Below are 18,540 nucleotides of genomic sequence, written 5' to 3' on the forward strand. Positions count from 1 at the left end.
CTTCCCGATGACAATATGAATTTCCGTTTCCTTTCATGTTGCGTCGATTTTACGATTATCTTTCGTCACGTTCTTACTGCTGCATCATCTTCTTGTACATGAAATGAGATAGATGTATTTTAGACGATTAGACATAAAATATCGAATTTAGTCTCGAAGATATCTCTAAAAAAAATTTGCTATTCTACAATTTTTGCATTCGCCAAGCAATACCGGATCAATCGTGTTACACGAGTAATTTAACGAGACAATCGCAAGATACACTATGAGATATTCGAAACGATATTCTTACGTATGTACAAAAAGAGTTATTTTTAGACGGCAACAATCGCGGGAACCACCACATACAGCACAGCATTTCAGTAATATTACAGCAACATTACAAATATTGCAGTAATGTTACTGCAAGCATGTTCGAACGTGACTGTATGATCTGCAACCTGTTTCGCAACTGATCTCCATTCAGATTCACGCAATGTTACGATTCTCGAAGAATATTGAGGCTGTGGTCCACTTGCTTCTTCCAAATGCTCTGAACATTACGCTCCGATTGGTCCATTACTGTTCCGAATGCTACAATTGCTACGTGAACGCTCCAGCTAACCCATCTTCCGAGGTGAGGCAGTTGAAACGAAGCGGGAGCAAAAACGATGACGTATTGATGACGTAATCAGAGTTGCTAGGAGCGTTCCGAAACATCAAAAGGACTAGTCATGTCAGTGCTACAAATGCTGACAAATGCTCTGTAGCGTTTGAAGCGCTAAGTGGACCGCAGCCTGAAACGGTCGAAGCGAGATGAATTTAGCCGCTATAATTATTTAGCTTAAGAAGTTGAAATTATTTATACATATAAAACGATATTCATAGTCCATTCTTATTTAAAGACCATCTTATAAATAATGTCTTAAGATTCTAATAAGATATTTTTGATCGGTATTCACAGTAGATTTATATATTTAAAACTGTCTTAAGTACAATGTCTTAAAATATTATGAACCAATCTGGATACGTATTATATGGAATTATTCGAAATAATGAATTCCGATCGGAATTATTCAATTATTCCTCAGATTTCTATTGTGTTTTCTAGGGAAAACGAAATAATTCCGGAATCCATTCTAACTTGTTCCCATTATAGATAGAAAGTTATATATATTAACATCTTAAGACGTTATACGTATAAGGTCTCGAAATAAGAATGGATTAAATATACCAACCATAGTCCATTTAAGCGATTTTAATTATTTTTGTTTTTTAGGAGCCTTCATTACTCCTTTCTTCTTACAATTAGTTATATACATTCATATATACATAATACGTATACATATCATTGATTTCAACAGATATTGATTGCGTTCAGTAGAGGAAGCAGCTTTGCAACTGTTGTAAAATTCTTCAATATGATTTGATCCTGCCCTTAGTTCTTCATTGGATCTAAATATATAAACCAATCATATTCAAGAATTTTACAACAGTTGCAAAGCTGCTTTCTCTGCTGAACGCAGCCATTGATTTCAATAGTTATGGCGGTATTCATAGTCAGATCTTATATTCAAGACCGTCTTAGGTACAGTCTTAAGAAGTCACGAACTAATCAGAGGGCCGTATTAGCGTCTTAAGACATTACTTAAGACAGTCTTGAAATAAGAATGGACCATAGTTATTTTACATTTACACGGATTCTCAAAGAATTCTCACTTGTGACGTCATAACGCAGTTGAATGGGCGTTCCTTTTGCATTCTGACAAGTGAGATTTAACTGAGTTTTTGCCTATAATCTGTACAAGACTGTGTACTTTAGTGAGTTTCGTAAACTTATTTTAAAAGTGAGATTCGAATCTCTGTTGTCATGTGATATCTTTACCAAAGTAAGCAAATAATGACGTCATTAATCTAAGTATGAAATACTCAGCTCATTTCAGACTCAGTTTCACTTGTGTGCAAATGGAAAGCAACTTATGAATACTGCCCTTTAGAGTCGAAAAAACTCTTGATTCGAGGGAGCTGAATAATATATTGTATCGAAATGAAATGAGAGAAAAAACAATATTTCAATGTATAATTTCAAAGGCTGCACTCTACTTAATACTCGCGAACACCATTATCATCCTTAATTATTTAACATTTGATAAACAATAAGGATGAAATGATTCCACGAGCGTTGTTGTGAGCATTAATTAATAAATGAAATGCAGCCTAAGAGTTTCAGCACAAGAATAATCGTAACTGACAATAGGTTTGTTCGCGTCGCATGCTCCAACATGCTTTTACCTGCTTCTATTATACCATAGCTTCTACTCACTCCAATGCGTTCATTGGAGCATTGGAGTAAGTATCAGCTATGGTAGGAGCAGGTAAGAGCATGTTGGAGCATGAGACGCGATAAACCTAAGGTTTGTTCGCGTCGCATATTCCATGCTTCAACATGTTCCTACCATAGGGTAACTGTCCCAATTACTGTGCATGTCCCTATGAGTGTGCTTTTGTTTTTTTCGATAAGTTATAAAAAGAGAACTAGCACAAATAAATAAAAAAAATTTTTTTTTGTTAAGTTAAATTATTAATGCATACGATACCGAAGATAATATTTTATTTTTTTAGTATTAAAGTATTTTAATTATTTTTCGAAAGATATGAGGAATTTACGTGAATCTAGTAATACGTACCGCAAGATTTTAAGCTTGGCCCTATTAATGAGCCTTGTATTGGAGCTGAGAATGTTGTTATAAGTGTACTTTGAAATAAATATAATTGAAATAATGATTTATGTAATATTAACATAAACAATTAGCTTAAATTTATTAAGTATCAATATTTATATAAAGTATCAATATTTTTTAGATTAAAGAAATATTATAAAAAAAAGAAGTTGAAAACCCGATATTGATTGCAAGTAGATAAAATTAAAGCTACAATATTTAATAATTAATTCAGTAATAAACAAATTGGCTAAAAGGTATATTAATAGGGACAGTTACCCTAGCTCCTACTCATTCAAACGCGCTCGTTAGAGTGAGTAGGAGCTATGGCTGGAGGAAGTAGGAGCATGTTGGAACATGCGACGCGAACAAACCTCTAAAGCCGGTTCTACATTAGTTGCAAGCTGATCGCAAGTTTGTTGCGACACCCAATCTGAAGCTTGCATTTTGAAATCAATGCTTCATATTGGCTGTCGCAACAAACTTGCGATCAGCTTGCAACTAATGTAGAACTGGCTTAATGAGACGCGTGGTAACTGTAATCCACCTCAGTGAATCCATTCAGGGGGACAAGAAGAAGAACCTAATCAGTCGTAATCATCGACATGTAGTACTGGACGGAACATAGCATCGAACCATCTTGACAGACCTAGAAAGAGATAGAACGATGTTGGGTAGTAGCGACCAATAGGACAATAGTAGAAAGAGAGTTCGACCAATAGGACAATAGTAGAAAGAGAGTTCGACCAATAGGACAATATTAGAAAGAGAGTTCCGTGCCCAAACATTTACCTTATTTTTTCTAGAGTTGCGTTCGGGGAGACGCTATTAGCGCTATTTGTGTCTTTCTATCTTTATCGTCCATTAAACGTGAAACAAGGATAATATGACACAAATAGCGTTGATAGCGCGCTGCCCGAACGCAGCCTAGGTCTGCAAGACAAAAGATCAAAGACATTTCGCCGCATGCTTCGCATGCTTGCGATTCCGTAACTATCTTTACACACCTATCGACAGTTATAGGTGTCGTTGCGCAAATATTTTATATATGGTGAAAAAGCTGCGTAACGACACCGACAACTGTAGGCGTATAAAACAATTATAGCCCTTCTACAATAAGCCGCTAGTCAGAAGTTCTAAGCGATCTTAAGTCAATAATCGATGAAGTTGGCCAATAACCAACTTGAACGACTTGGTCAAGACTAGTTAAGACTTCTGACGTTCTGACTTGCGGCTTATTGTAGAAGGCCTATTATGGAATCGCGCCCCAATACTATATGTCGATGGTCGTAATCGTAGGTCAACGCACAATATTTTGATTAATCTCCATCTACGACTTAACGTTCTACGACTCGGTTACGGCCATCTTTGTGCTTAGATCCTAAGTAAATTTAGAATGCAATTTCAAATAATTTAAAAAAAAAACTCACCGAGATACAAGCAATACTAAAATAGATACATATACAGGGTAATCTCCATGGCCTTACAACTCAAAATGGCCTACATAAGTAATTCAGAAATTTCTCATTTAGCCAACAAGGAAAGAAGTCAAGGTTTAAGATACCAATTCGCGCGTTCAGATTCTCGGGTGCTCAACTCGCGAGGCGCGAACGGGCGCGAATGGGCGCGAATCGAATTCGACTTCGACATTCGGACGACGAACAGCGCCGATTCTCGTGCGAACTGCGACGACCACGTACGCCGGAAACGATGCGTGCGCAGCCGGCCAACCAGCCGATCTCCACATCACACACTGACGACGGACGGCGGACATGGGCGGAGGGGCGGAGGGGCGCTGCCGGTGCGACGCCGCGATCGGGTGGTGCCCCACCACTCGCCTCGACTCGACTCGCTTCGCCATTGCTCCGCGCGCCTCGCGCCCTCGCGCCCTCGCGCCGCTCCGTTCTGCGCATCGTGCCGTGCCACTTGCGTGCGCGCACGTGTGTACGTCGGTGTGTGTGCATGGGTAGATTTTTTCGGTTTTTGAAAGACAGTGCACCACGATGGTGATCTCGCAGGAGGTGCTCTCGAGGGCGGAGGAGATCGCCGACCAGGTGAATCTTGCGGCACGGTTGCGTTCCTTAACCGCTTGGTTGTCTGATGACTCGCGGATCCCGAGGGCCGTAGGGCCCCGCGCGTGAAAGAACGAACGAAAGGGAATTCGGGTCCTATGGGAGAGCGAGCCGCACGGCGCGGGCGGCCTGCTCCTACCAACGTCATCATTCTTTGGCGCGCGTATTTTTCCATATTTTTGCACACGCGGCTCGCTCCTTGTCGCGTTTCTACGGCCGCTATTAAAATGATTGTACGGCCGAGGTTATGAATTCCACAGGTGAATTTTCCTCGACAGATACGCAAGTCGCCGACGATCAAGCTGTGATGATTTTTTTACGTCTCTTTCTCAGTGGTCACCCTGTAGATACGATCATTTGATACAAACAGATTTCTTCAAATGGATTCAATATTTTTTATAGCTGCATATGTGTACAAGGATGACTTTGATTTTTTGCTGATACGTCCGCACTTATCATCTGTTATTTTTATATTTGCTTTATATGAATATAAATAGATAATTGAGTAAGTTCTTATTTATGAAAATATTACAAGCCTGTGTAAGTAAATGAAAATATTACGTTTTTATTTATGTGTTTAATCTCACCGATTGATTTTCATTTAATATTATTTATTTAATATTGTTATGTTTTACTTAAGTGATGTTCATATGTGACTTCAGTGAACATGTGGATCTTATTGTCTATACTTTCACAGACCTACTTTTCATACTTGTGCACAATAATGCGGCATTATTTTCTGATCAACAAGTTTCAAATATGTATGAGAAAGATAATTTATATCAAACAATAAGATAAAACTTGTTAAAACAAAACATCCATACAGCACAGATATCTAAAGATTGTTCTAAATATGTCTTCTACGTCCTATAGACGTTTCCAGGACATCCTTTAGATAAAGTATGCTACATGGGCAAATTTTAAAGATAATTTTTTTAAAGTTCTTAAATATTATATTTTTACGAACTGTGAAGAGAATCTGTAGTTCATAAAAATATAACTTAAGAACTGCCATGCTGTAAACTTCCAAAATCTTACAAATCATATCTATTAAACGAATATGAATCATAATTTTTTTGTCCAATTAAATAAAATTAATAGATATAATTAAAAGATATTAAAAGATATTAAGGTATTTATTTATTGCAACAGGTAATCCGCAATGGCAAGCACGTGCTTCCAACGTTGGCACGATTATGCCTCATCGCTACATTCCTAGAAGATGGTTTACGAATGTGGTTCCAATGGAGTGAACAGCGAGAATATATGGATGCTTCCTGGGGTTGCGGAAAATTCCTGGCTACCGTCTTTGTCTTTGTAAATCTTGTTGGACAACTCGGTGGATGTGTCATGGTGATTGGCAGATTGCGAGTCAGCATAGCCTGCGGAGTTCTATTCTTCATCGTTATCCTACAAACTATCGCTTATAGCATTCTATGGGACATGCAATTCTTATTCAGGAATTTAGCGCTAATAGGAGCGCTCTTATTAGTATTGGCCGAATCCCGTGTTGAAGGCAGATCGCTGTTTGCCGGCGTCCCTAGTCTCGGCGACAACAAACCTAAAAATTTACTGCAATTAGCCGGTCGAATACTGTTGGCGTTCATGTTCATTACGCTGATTCGTTTCGAAATATCCTTTCTGCAGATCCTCCAGGATATTGTTGGTAGCATCCTAATGGTGCTGGTAACAATTGGCTACAAGACTAAACTGAGTGCATTACTACTTGTTGCTCTACTGACCGCGTTAAACTTTTACCACAATGCGTGGTGGTCCATTCCCGATTACAAACCTCTCAGGGATTTCCTTAAATACGACTTCTTCCAGGTAAGTTCTCTGAATTTACTAATTACATAAATATTGAGTTTTTATCACGTTAAAAATTATTACAACCAAGAGATTAGTTTCTTAATGTTTTGTTTCTGCAAAGTAACCTTTAATGTAAAGTGAAAGAAAAACTATAAGTTAAATTAAAAGAATTATTCTTATATCAGAAGAAAATTGCTAAATTCAAAAATTGTAAAGGAAGAGCAAATTTTAATTATTTTGAATCTGAAGATTTTAATTGTTTAATTTTGAAATGATTGTAATTTTTATGTGATTCATTATGCCTATTCCTTAGTTTGATATATAATTTCAATATTTAATCTTATCCTCTATATAAATATTCTGACATTCATTTCTTATTTTATTTTATTACAGACATTATCAGTCATCGGTGGCCTTCTGATGATAGTCTCTCTAGGTCCAGGTGGTGTATCAATGGATGAACATAAGAAAGAATGGTAGAAATAATTCCACTTATGGATATGGAAGATGCATGCGTCATTGGGTTGTTGTCATGAAAGTTAAAGTGAATTATCGTGTCTCCCGTTTTGTCCTTATATGCGCTCAAAAAAAATCATAAACGAGTCGAATAACAAAGAACTCATTGCATGGATATCATCGGTCTAGAAACGATTTATGTTGACTAATCAAATTTTATATTTTAACATTGTGGCAAAACATTCGAAAGATTTCGAGATTAGTAAAACTATCCATAATATTTTAGAATATAAAGTTAGCATGAAAGAAACAACAAAAAAAACGTACATACTTAAACTGCAGCTCATATAAGTTTAAGTACTCACATAAATTTTATCGAATGATCATGTAAAAAAATTAAGATATGAAATAACAATTATATTATTCTTTTATATGTTTTAGGGTATTTGTACACGTATCAACCAATCGCAAAAGCTTTATAAATTATTTTTAATTTTATATGCCAATGTATTGTTTTTATTTCATAGATCATTAATACAATAATCGATAAATTTCGAAGATTTGTTTTTGGCATATAAAATTAAAAATAATTTATAAAGCTTTTGTATGTGTACAAGTATCCTGAAATATATAAAAGTGTAACTAACAATTGTTGTTTTATAGTCTTCTAATTTTTACATGATGATTCAATGAAATTTATGTGGCTATTTGAACTTCTATGAGCGGCAATGTACACCCACATACACATATAACACACACACACACACACACACACACGTGAAAATATTTAAGACGGTTGATATTGTATATACGACGCTGCGTTTAATGTGGATAATGTATTTTTTTTCCATATATTTTTGATTTATCTAACTTTAGTCGCGAGCTGAACCGATTATTTCAAAACTTGTATTTTAATATCGGATATATGCTTCCACATTCTGTATCTAAGATTTAAGAATTTCCGGGAAGAAGAGATCCGTCGATTCTAGTTATACTGTAACCTTTTTTTAACTTAATTGACTGTAAATAAGTGTTCCAGATTTGTCTTAATTGTGAAATACAAGAGAAAGAGCGGATTGTTAATGAGAAATCAGCAGGTTAAGGGTTATTATAGTTAGCTCCAATAATATGTCATGCGAAAATAAACCGATCTTAAAATAGCGTGCGTACGAACCTCTCTTTACATCAGCAAAACGAGAAAGAGAGAGAGAAGAGGAGGAAGGCGGACGCAATCCTACAAAGTTACTAGGGGAAGTGCAACGCCTTTTCGACATTTTCTCGAGGCTAACCGGCGAGAGAGTAAAGCTCGAAGAAGTTTGAAAAAATGAGAATCAAGAATCAAGGGTGTAAGCGAGTACCTGTGACTAAAGGTACCACTATTTTGTACGGGAAACCATTTGCCTATGTTGTAAGATCGGTGGTGCGCGACGAAAGATGCGACCATTGCCTACGAAGGTAAAAAAATGTTTTGTCGGATATATATATACATATATATATATCTACATAAAAAGATAATCTTGATAGAATCGTCTTGTCCTATTGTTCCTTTAATCCCAGCCTTATTTACGTTTTATTGTTATAATTGATTGTTGAACTTTATTACCTTTATGACGTTGCTAATTTATCGGGATCAATTCGTAACAAAATTATTATATTTGTACAATATTTTATACATATATATAAAATTTAATAGTTTTTTTACTAATAACAATTGGCATATCTCTCGTAATTTATTGAATATTGTTATCGACGAAATGTTAAAAAAGACGATTGTCCCTTTATTACATATTGTGAACACTTCTGTAATTTTTATACAGAATTATATATAATGTACATTAAATGGCAAATTATTTCAGTCTGAATTTTACACATACATATGCGCACATATTAGTCTATTTACAACAAATCTCACTGATGTTGCAAAAGTTCAGCATTAAATATAAGACAAAAGCTCGAAACAGTAAATGCTTTTTATCAGCCCATAATTTCTAATGAATTATATCAATAATTTATTAAGATTTTAGACTTATTTTTCATTATATATACTTTTTATACTTGTCAATTTTCTATGTTTGCAATGTCTGAAAATATAATTTTGTTTCGCAATATTTGAAAATATAAAATTTTGATTTATGTCAAAACTAATTTTTAAAATATATAGATGAAATTTAAACAATCAAACTCAAAATTTCTTTTCCAAAATAAGAGTATAAGAATATACAATTTGTATCAAAATTTTCGGAAACGAGGAAGAGAAAAAATTATCAATCTTATAAATAATGTTTCATATTTTTGGAATAATTTTAGTCTTCATTATTTTTTGTAACAATATTTAATGTATACCTGACTTTTAATTTTTCATTCAAAATATTTGAATTAATTTTTTAATTATGAATATTTGAACATAAAAGACAAATGATTATTCATCATAAATATAAAACTTAAGAGATAACGTGAGAATTAAATAAAAGAATTTTATATATATACTTTTTTTTATATTTAGGTAATGTGCAAATAGAAATGCACTTCTAGAAATTTATCTATTTCTACAAATTTTTAATTTAACAGCTATTTCTAATAATTCATATATGTATACCTATACGTGCGCGCGCGCGCGCGTGTATGTAAATTGCCTAATTGAAAACAGCTGTTACATTAAAAATTTGTAGAAATAAATTTCTAGAAGTGTGCATTTCTATTTTTATATTATCTAAACAAAAATATTCTATTATAATTTAAATTCGTTCGAATTATATAAGACGCCACGTATATATTGAAAGAAAATGTAACAAACTAATAAGTTAGAAGTTTGAGGTTATGAACAATACCGGTGTTTATCGTCGAACAAAAACAAGTAGGCTAGGTTAGATCGCTTTAAAATCTTCACATATTCAGAATAGAAAGACCGAATATTTCATAAATATAATTTATGCCTTTGTTTTTGAAATGAGTGCCGACATAACAAAAAAGGGAACGACAATCTTTACTGGTAGACCATTCGTTTTTACTCTTAACTCAAAACATAGAACTACTCGATGTGACAATTGTTTGAAGAGGTATAAATAAACCATATACTAAATATTTAAAACAGCATATAAAGTTGCGATATTATATCTGATGGTTTTCCGTTACATTATTTTAATTTAAGTATTTTGGATTAAATTATGGTTTTGTATATCCCCTGGTGAAAAGTTTTTTTTAGAATTCTTCATATAATTTTTCAGAATTCATATAAGTAAATTTCAGAATTCTTTCTGTAGAATATCTATATAATTTTACATCATTTAAAAAATTTCTTAGATTTTTATATAAATTGGAACACACTTTAGAAGTAATTAGAACCAAGAAAAACTCTGTCTTTTCTTGACTTCTTCATTTAGATATGTGAATTTTGAAATATTTTAAGACTGCTCTAAGGTTTCTCATTTTATAATTTCTAAAGAAAATTTATGAAATCTGAATAAGTTTAAGATATTTTTCATAAGATGCAACATTCTTAAAAATATGAAAATTTTTTTCACCAGGGATAAAGCAAATTACTGTACGTATAAATGCATTTGGTATAAATGCATTATATATTGTAAGTACTTTGCTATCATATGATATATCATTGCAGTGGAAAATTGTTAAAGTGCTCGAGTTGTCAGTACGTGTATTATTGTGACCGCAATTGTCAGAAAGAATCGTGGCCGATACACAAGGCAGAATGTACACGTTTGAAAAAGGTGTCGCCGAAAGTGTTGCCAGATGCGGCTCGGCTTATGGCACGTATCATTCTCAAACTCAATCAAGGTGGAGCCGAAGAAGTGGGCTATTACACTGAGAAAAACTTTAGAAGATTCAAGGACCTAATGTCTCGTAAATATTTTTCTCTCTTTTTAAAAAGAAGATATTTTAAGAAAAAATCTATAAATATATATAATCAATTTGTATCTCTGAATTGTAGATTATTCAGACATAAAAGTGGATGTTAAGCGAATGGAACATTTCACCATGTTATATGGAGTTTTATCCCAGTTTCTCGATGAGACATTTATACCTAATATTGCAGAGCTGATGGGTATTTATGGCAGAATATGTACTAACTCTTTCAACATACTGGATATCAATATGAATACCATCGGAGTTGGCATTTATCTGGGAGCATCTGTGGTAGATCATAGTTGTAAACCTAATGTGGTTGTTGTTTTTGAAGGAACTACCATTATCGTTAGAACATTAACAGATCTTCCTTCTTTGGATTGGTCGCAGGCAAGTATTGATAAAGATGTAAAGTCCAATATAGTTGAAAAACATTTAATTTTCTTATTCTATAGCTCTCAAAAGTTTGATGCAATTGATTCTACTGATAACTCTCAATCATTAAAAACAATACTTAGATATATTTTACATTTCGGTATTTGTGTAATTTTATTTTGCACAGATAAGAATATCCTACGTGGATTTACTCAATTCTAATAAGGATAGACGCGAGGAATTGCACAGTTCGTACTACTTTTGGTGTGATTGCGAACGATGTAAGAAAGAGGAACCAATGGCTGAAGCGGCTGCGTGTCCAAACTTATCATGCGATTCGCCATGTTCGATTGAAGCTGACGAATGCGAGAAGTGTAGCACGGAAATATCTGTAGAATTTAAAGAGACATTTCGGGAAGTTGTCGATTTTACTGCTCACCACTTGGAAAAAATGAAAACCATGGCTTGTATCCTTTTGATATTTACATGAAGAAACTTATTATTTTTTTTATTTAATAGATATATGGAATTTTTGAACAATGCATTTATTCTATACAACAATACAATTTTTCCTTAATATTTTTCCTTATTAATGACAATAGATCTTGATGTTAGTAAGATATGTTTGAAGAAGCAGAAGGGTGTAATGCATAAATTTAATATACAACATGTCCGTACTCTAGAAATGGCTCATATTGCGGCTATGAATCTGAAATGTTGGGAAGATGCGGAGTTTTATGGCAAGGAACTTGTGCCAGGATACTTGTGAGTGATCGTTTATTTAATTTGTACAGATAATATATAATACATATTGTATTATAAATTATAAGATAATTTATAATACACTTTTTTATTATTTTTTTGTTTTAAATGAATAATTCTAGTTGAGAATGTCATTGCTTGCTTTTCAGATTGTATTACGGGGAAATACACCCTTTGACAGGACTGCTGTATCTCACAATAGGAAAGATACAGTTGCACTTGGAAAAACCGAAAGAAGCGCTTCAAGCACTAATTAAAGCGAACACGGTGCTAACGATAACGCATGGTGATAAACACTCCATAGTGGAAGAGGAATTGAGACCTTTGCTTTATCAAGCTGATATGGAGTCGAATAGCGCGTAACGATCTTAAATTTTTGTAATTTTTATAGTAATAAATTATTGTTTAAACATGGCGTGTTTTTTAATTTTTAGTATATCCTAATTATAATTTTTTTTCGAACACAAGAATTTTAGCATATTAATAGTATTAATACATTTATTAAGATAACAATTATTTTGTATTTCTTTGTATCATTCGTCTATCGTTCGTAATATCGTATCCATGATTTGATTAGAAAATTAGAACAATTTCCAAAATTAAAAAAAAAAAATATATATACGTTTTGAGAGAGAGGCAAGAGGGGAAAGGTTGAAATAAAATAAATGTAAGATCCAGTTTTTAGCAATCTAAAGAGAAGGACTATTCAAAACGAGAGGATACAGGTCGGAGATAAACGGAAAATCTATTTTATTATCACGCAAGGAGTTTATTGGCGATCGATATTTTTTATGATTGGCACGTCGAGAATGCGGATCAGTCAGCGCTGCCAACTTTGGGACGTCGAGAGAGAAAGAAACAGCTGCTTGAGCTGCTACTGGCTGCTACATATGACAGCTGTCTCACAGTGCGTTCAGCGGCGAGAGATCCGGCTTCGTTCCATGAGTCTTGTATCGTGCTAAACGAGTGGTAAGTGCAATTTCACGCGAATGTTTTACGAATCCTCGGGATGATCCTGATCGTTCATACGCCGCGCGAATCATCGAATTCTCCCGACGACCGTGAAAAAAATTCCATTTGGGTTAGAGAGTCGGATCTCATTCAATCTTGTTTGCGAGGATGCGTAGGCTTTAAGTGCTCCGATGCTTGTACTCCCATCTGTTTCATTAGAATACGGTACATTTCTCGGTAACGACGTGGACAGTACTTGTCATTGCTATAATAATCATCAAATAGAGCAATTAAGTTATTTACCACCGTTATCACTAGCAATATGTTTTTAGCTTACATTGTAAATTACAGTGTCCTCAAATAGTCGCGTCGACGATGAGAATTATACAGCCTTCATGTTTTTTTCAAGAAACAATATATTTATGTTATTATTTTATAAATATTTTGTAAGTATTTTTATGTTATTTTTGCTTGCTCATACTGTTTGCTTTATTTTAATATATTTTCTACAGGTATTTTTGCAGTTAACTTTCCTTTTTAAGCATCAAAGTTATTTCTTCTGAACTGATGCTTCTTTGAGGAATCGCATGATGTTTTCTGCCATTAAAAGATTAGCCGGTAAATCCGATGGGATCGGAAATGCGTCTCCCAGACCAGCCCATCAATCCATGCCAACAAATCTTCAGAGGAAGTTTGCTAAAGGCGTGCAATATAATAGTAAGTGCATGTATATGCTTTACGTGTAGATGATGAAGTAGAACACCAGTTGTAATGCAATCTTTACACATTATTTTTAGTGAAAATAATAATAAAAGGAGACAGGAATGTAGGAAAGACATGTTTATTCCATAGACTGCAGGGGCAAAAGTTTATCGAAGAGTATATACCCACGGAAGAGATACAGGTGGCGAGTATACAGTGGAATTACAAAGCCACCGACGACGTGGTCAAAGTGGAGGTATGGGATGTCGTAGATCGTGGTAGACGCCGGCGGAAATTAGAAGGTCTAAAAATGGACAATACTCCGGCTAATGCAGAAAACATTATTGAGGAACCTGCCCTAGATGCCGAGTTTCTCGATGTTTACAAGGGTACCAATGGTGTTATCATTGTGATGGACATCACGAAGAACTGGACATTTGATTATGTCCAACGTGAGCTGCCGAAGATACCTAGCCACATACCTGTCATTGTTCTCGGCAACCACTGCGACATGTCACATCACAGAACCGTCACTGCGGATCACGTGACATACTTCATAGATTCACTGCACGAGAGAATAGCACAAGTAATTGAAATAATTGTTAATATTATAATCATCGTGTGTCTCGTTATCAACGAATATTTACAGTAATAAATTAAAAAAAGTTCAGTCATCATGTCCACAGTAAGAATTGAAGTTATTAACATTTTTTAATTTCTAAAATTAAGAAATTAATTCTATATCTTGTTTTTCTTAATATTTTAACAAGTATTATTAAAACATGAAACCATCATACTTTAATAAAAGTTTTGCTTGAAAGAATGTTGAGGTTTTCTGCAGAATATAATATAAAGAATTAGTTTTTAAAAGAAAATTCATATTTTATTAATTTTATTACTTTATTAATAAATTTTACTAATTATTTTGAAAAAAATTCATTGACTTGTGTAATTTATATCGAGCAATATTCATAACTCAGCACCAATTAAAAGACTTCACTTGATTCTAAAGTTAAATGAATTGTTGCAGGTGAGATACGCAGAGTCATCGATGCGAAATGGCTTCGGCCTAAAATTATTACACAAATTTTTTAATTTACCATTTCTGCAACTGCAACGCGAGACACTGTTGAAGCAACTCGAGACCAATGAAGAGGAGACGCGTTTGACCATCCAGGAACTGGATCTCTTCCAGGATAGCGACGACGCTGATTACAACAAATTCCTAGACAATCTCGTGAATCGTAGAAGAGCACTTGCCGACTCAGTGTCTGCTAGTAATCTAGTCGCAAACATTGTTCCGTCGTCTATGAGTAATTATCACCTTACATCTTCCAACACAAATGCCATCGGAGAAGTCAAAAGGTCGGCCTCGATGCCTGGTCCTATCGGAGGTGGAACTCCAATACCAGTGAAAAATTTAGAAATGAAACCGAGGAAAGAGAGCTCTACGGCGAGCACATTGGATAATGTAGTTAATTCCACGAAAACATCACAAATTACATCATCTATTTCACAAAATTCCACTGTTAAAATAGAAACGGTTAAACCAGCTGAATCTGCCAATAACAATGGCGAGAGAAGAGATTCACTCAATCGGTCATCGTCACTCATGTCCAAGATCTTTGGTCATAAGAAAGAAGATGAGATAGATGGAAAACTGCCAAATATAAAAAATGTTAATTTGAACGCACCGTTGACTAGTGTTGAGGACTTTGTGCCGGATGGAATGCTGGACAAATCGTTTTTGGAAGGCTGCAGTTTGAGCCCTAATTCCCTTACCCCGGAACCGGATCCTGTACCAGTTCAAGAAGAGGCAGAATCTGAGAGGTAAGCAAAAAGTTTTCTGAAAAGCTTTACTATTTCTAGAAAATATAAGTACAACACACAAATCAGAAAATAATGTATATAATTTAAATTGTAGTTTACAAAATTACTTTTTGTGTTCAATTTTATTTTAATTAAAGGTGTTAAATTATTATATCAAGCATTTCTATCAATTAAAAGAAACTTGCATAAATTACACCATTGCTTTCTTAAAATAAAATCTTTAATTCTCTTGTATTTACCTTTTTTATCTTTGTGCATATTAATAGTTATTTTTATCCTAGTTTCAGTAATTCTCTATATTTTTCAATATATTATAAATATAATTATCAATACATACTATTACTAAGAATTGTATTTTCCATTTTACAATTACAATTACAATCAGTATTAATATATTTAAAAAATTATATTATCGCAATATAATTTTTTACAGTGACATGGAGACTGGTAATCCTCTGGTAGCCGGTTATGAGGATGACTTGTCGTCCATCGAAGAAGTAGCTTCTCCTATACAGCCAAAATTAGCAGAGAATCCGCTGTCCAAACAGAAACACAAATTAGAACCGTTATCAGGTCCAGAAATAAATATCGAGCAGCCAAAACAAGTCACAAAAAGCAACTCTGTTTCTTCTATAGAACAAGAGCTGCAGATCTCGAATGAATATGAGTCAAACGAGCAACCAGACATAAACTCGGATGCTTTTGATAGCTGGTTGCGACGGGATTCCAAATGGCGACAAAGTCCTGAAGGAGGTGAAGACGTGAGTAGTACTAGTACAAGAAAGGATAGACTGGAATTGAGCGATAAAAGTCTGGACGTTAGCATGACAAGTTCTAATGTTCATCTGGAGCTGCTCGATGATACTAGTGTGCGCCACGTAAGCTCCAATGCTAGTAGTCCAGTGATGAAAGAAAAAAAGAAACATAAAGAGAAGGTAATTGTCTTCAACAATGATTTATAAAAGAAGATTCTTAGTTGACCTAGAGAGCGTTTTTTTTTCAATTCTTCAATTGATTTTGAGTTATGGATTTATTATTTATTGTTTTAATCGATTTTAGGGGGATGAAAAGGAGAAAAGGAAAAAGAAGAAGTCAAAAGACAAAGATAAGGATAGGGAGAAAACTGAGAAGATCGAAAAAAAGAAAAAACGCTCATCTCATCGATCCAAGGACGAGAATCGAGAGCGAGACGAGCTTGAAAAATTTTTGAACGGCTCGGTCACGAGAATTGGCGTTGATGTAGCCTACGAAGCAATTTAGCATTCATTATTTAGCATAATGTTAGGAAATATTCTCGATAACATTTATTAAAAGCGCCACGCATCTTCCAGAAAGACTTCGCTCTCTTCGATGTAATGTATGTTACGCTTCCCCGAAAGCGGAAGAATAAGATTATTTTTTGCGAAAAAGAAATAATGTGTTTCGAATCGCGGTATTAATCTGCGAACTCGTTATATACTCGTTTTCCGCAAATAGTGAGACGTCCGTTTTGGGACCGCTTTGACCCGTATTTCAGCCGGGCTCGGCATCTCAATCTGCCACGATAAAAATTGTGATTTTACGAGGAATACGTTTCATCGATCAACTATGCACTTATTTATATTGCATTTCTCATGTTGGATGTTTGACGATTTTTCACGTACATTTGGAAAACCGTACGTGATGAGTTTGTTGCGTGAATGGATACAATACGTGAATATTCTTTTGCCCTGTACGTAATATGACGACTATGTGACATTATAACAGCATACTTACGGTATTATTTATTATACTTTCCATTTTTAATATTTGTGTTCACTTACAGTAAGATTTATATGTATATTTATCGTTGATATCATTTATAAATTTTCTCTTTAGCTTAAAACATATGCGCACTGTCCTTGTTGAATATAATTCTTTTAAAGAAGTTATACTATATAAATGTTACGTTATTGTTGTATTTTTCATAACGGTGTATAGCATTGTATGCCCATGCAGCTTCATGTTAATAAATGTATATAAAACAAAATATCTTATTTCTATAGTGGAATTAAGTAATTCGCAGTTTTGAACATATTTTGTGTTCTAAACAAATGCTAATTTAATTTCAATCAGTTTAATCTCAAAAAACGTCGGAACGACCTTTTTCAGGTAATAGTACAGAGAGAAACCTAAACGGCTGAGAGTAGATGCCTGTGTTTTTAAATGAACCTGTCTATTGACACTTCCGTGTGCACAAAGAATTAATTATATAGCCATGGATATTTTCGGTGAATGACACATCCACGTCCTTTTCTCTGAATTTCTGAGAGGCCTACCCTCATTGATTACAATCGACAGACTTCTTTCTTTTTTATCTTTCAGCAAATTGACACTATTTTTACATCAAAATAGCATTAAAGACATCATTTTGATATCGAATGACAAATAATTATAATGTCAAACTGCTAGGTTTTTCTTTTTTTTTTAATATAATACACTATACACTAAAATATACGTTACAATAAAATCATATATTTTTTCCTGGCAATTATAATATGACAAAAACAAATTAGCTTGGAAAGATCTTCCACTACCAGTGGAAGACCTCCGTCGATTCTAATCAGCGGACTTCTTTTCTTAGAACTTTTGTTACCATTACTTGTTGAAAAATCAGAAAAATGTAATTCATTATTTTACTCGTAACTACTGATATTAATATTATAATATACATTTTTATAACATATATAAAATATTTCAAAATCGTTGGCGAGTTTTCGAAGCAATCAGTTCTTGAAATATATTCTCACGTATTTAATATCGCGTACAAATATTAATATAATTTAGTAATATATAAGAATTATTGAATACCTTGTTGGCAAACTCCAATTCCAATACTTCCGAGTTGTTTTTCTTGAATTAAATTAATGAGTTAAATTCTAATCGAACTTTGCTCTACCTTCCGAAGGAATTAAATTATTCAGTTTTAAAGGAAAAATCATGCGATCCGAAGTCAGGATAACAGCTGTAGTCCTCCACCGTGCAATGCAAAATGCAACACGACA

General features: G+C 34.1%; 3 protein-coding genes across 5 annotated transcripts; all 3 read left to right on the forward strand.

Moving 5' to 3' along the window:
- The first annotated feature begins 4,572 nt into the window (after positions 1-4,572).
- Positions 4,573-8,364, forward strand: Surf4 (Surfeit locus protein 4). 2 transcript variants are annotated; one of them, XM_018509747.1, is made up of 4 exons: positions 4,573-4,753; positions 5,924-6,598; positions 6,974-7,071; positions 8,210-8,364. In XM_018509747.1, the coding sequence occupies exons 1-3, from the start codon at positions 4,703-4,705 to the stop codon at positions 7,058-7,060; spliced, it is 813 nt and encodes a 270-aa protein (XP_018365249.1). In that variant the 5' UTR covers positions 4,573-4,702; the 3' UTR covers positions 7,061-7,071; positions 8,210-8,364. The 2 variants fall into 2 exon arrangements, with proteins under 2 accessions (XP_018365249.1, XP_018365248.1); XM_018509746.1 differs by lacking the exon at positions 8,210-8,364 and having other exon boundaries at positions 6,974-7,191.
- Positions 8,354-12,440, forward strand: Smyd3 (SET and MYND domain containing, class 3). Of its 2 annotated transcripts, none has more exons than XM_018509744.1 (6): positions 8,354-8,491; positions 10,653-10,894; positions 10,983-11,287; positions 11,460-11,739; positions 11,875-12,037; positions 12,184-12,440. In XM_018509744.1, the coding sequence occupies exons 1-6, from the start codon at positions 8,361-8,363 to the stop codon at positions 12,395-12,397; spliced, it is 1,335 nt and encodes a 444-aa protein (XP_018365246.1). In that variant the 5' UTR covers positions 8,354-8,360; the 3' UTR covers positions 12,398-12,440. The 2 variants fall into 2 exon arrangements, with proteins under 2 accessions (XP_018365246.1, XP_018365247.1); XM_018509745.1 differs by lacking the exon at positions 8,354-8,491 and adding an exon at positions 9,717-10,092.
- A 479-nt stretch (positions 12,441-12,919) lies between these two features.
- Positions 12,920-17,286, forward strand: LOC108762633 (rab-like protein 6). Its single transcript, XM_018509704.1, has 6 exons — positions 12,920-13,003; positions 13,498-13,702; positions 13,783-14,273; positions 14,718-15,517; positions 15,951-16,452; positions 16,577-17,286. The coding sequence occupies exons 2-6, from the start codon at positions 13,573-13,575 to the stop codon at positions 16,775-16,777; spliced, it is 2,124 nt and encodes a 707-aa protein (XP_018365206.1). The 5' UTR covers positions 12,920-13,003; positions 13,498-13,572; the 3' UTR covers positions 16,778-17,286.
- Positions 17,287-18,540: the final 1,254 nt, after the last annotated feature.

The sequence above is a fragment of the Trachymyrmex cornetzi genome, unplaced genomic scaffold, assembly GCF_001594075.2.
Source record: "Trachymyrmex cornetzi isolate Tcor2-1 unplaced genomic scaffold, Tcor1.1 scaffold313, whole genome shotgun sequence".
Lineage (NCBI taxonomy): Eukaryota > Metazoa > Arthropoda > Insecta > Hymenoptera > Formicidae > Trachymyrmex > Trachymyrmex cornetzi.

Coding starts and splice junctions, on each gene's coding strand:
- Surf4 (XM_018509747.1), top strand. CDS start 4,703: ATGGTGATCTCGCAGGAGGTGCTCTCGAGGGCGGAGGAGATCGCCGAC. Junction 4,754..5,923: donor CGGAGGAGATCGCCGACCAG/GTGAATCTTGCG, acceptor TTATTGCAACAG/GTAATCCGCAATGGCAAGCA. Junction 6,599..6,973: donor TTAAATACGACTTCTTCCAG/GTAAGTTCTCTG, acceptor ATTTTATTACAG/ACATTATCAGTCATCGGTGG.
- Smyd3 (XM_018509744.1), top strand. CDS start 8,361: ATGAGAATCAAGAATCAAGGGTGTAAGCGAGTACCTGTGACTAAAGGT. Junction 8,492..10,652: donor TGCGACCATTGCCTACGAAG/GTAAAAAAATGT, acceptor ATATCATTGCAG/TGGAAAATTGTTAAAGTGCT. Junction 11,740..11,874: donor AAAAATGAAAACCATGGCTT/GTATCCTTTTGA, acceptor TAATGACAATAG/ATCTTGATGTTAGTAAGATA.
- LOC108762633 (XM_018509704.1), top strand. CDS start 13,573: ATGATGTTTTCTGCCATTAAAAGATTAGCCGGTAAATCCGATGGGATC. Junction 13,703..13,782: donor TAAAGGCGTGCAATATAATA/GTAAGTGCATGT, acceptor CATTATTTTTAG/TGAAAATAATAATAAAAGGA. Junction 16,453..16,576: donor AAAAGAAACATAAAGAGAAG/GTAATTGTCTTC, acceptor AATCGATTTTAG/GGGGATGAAAAGGAGAAAAG.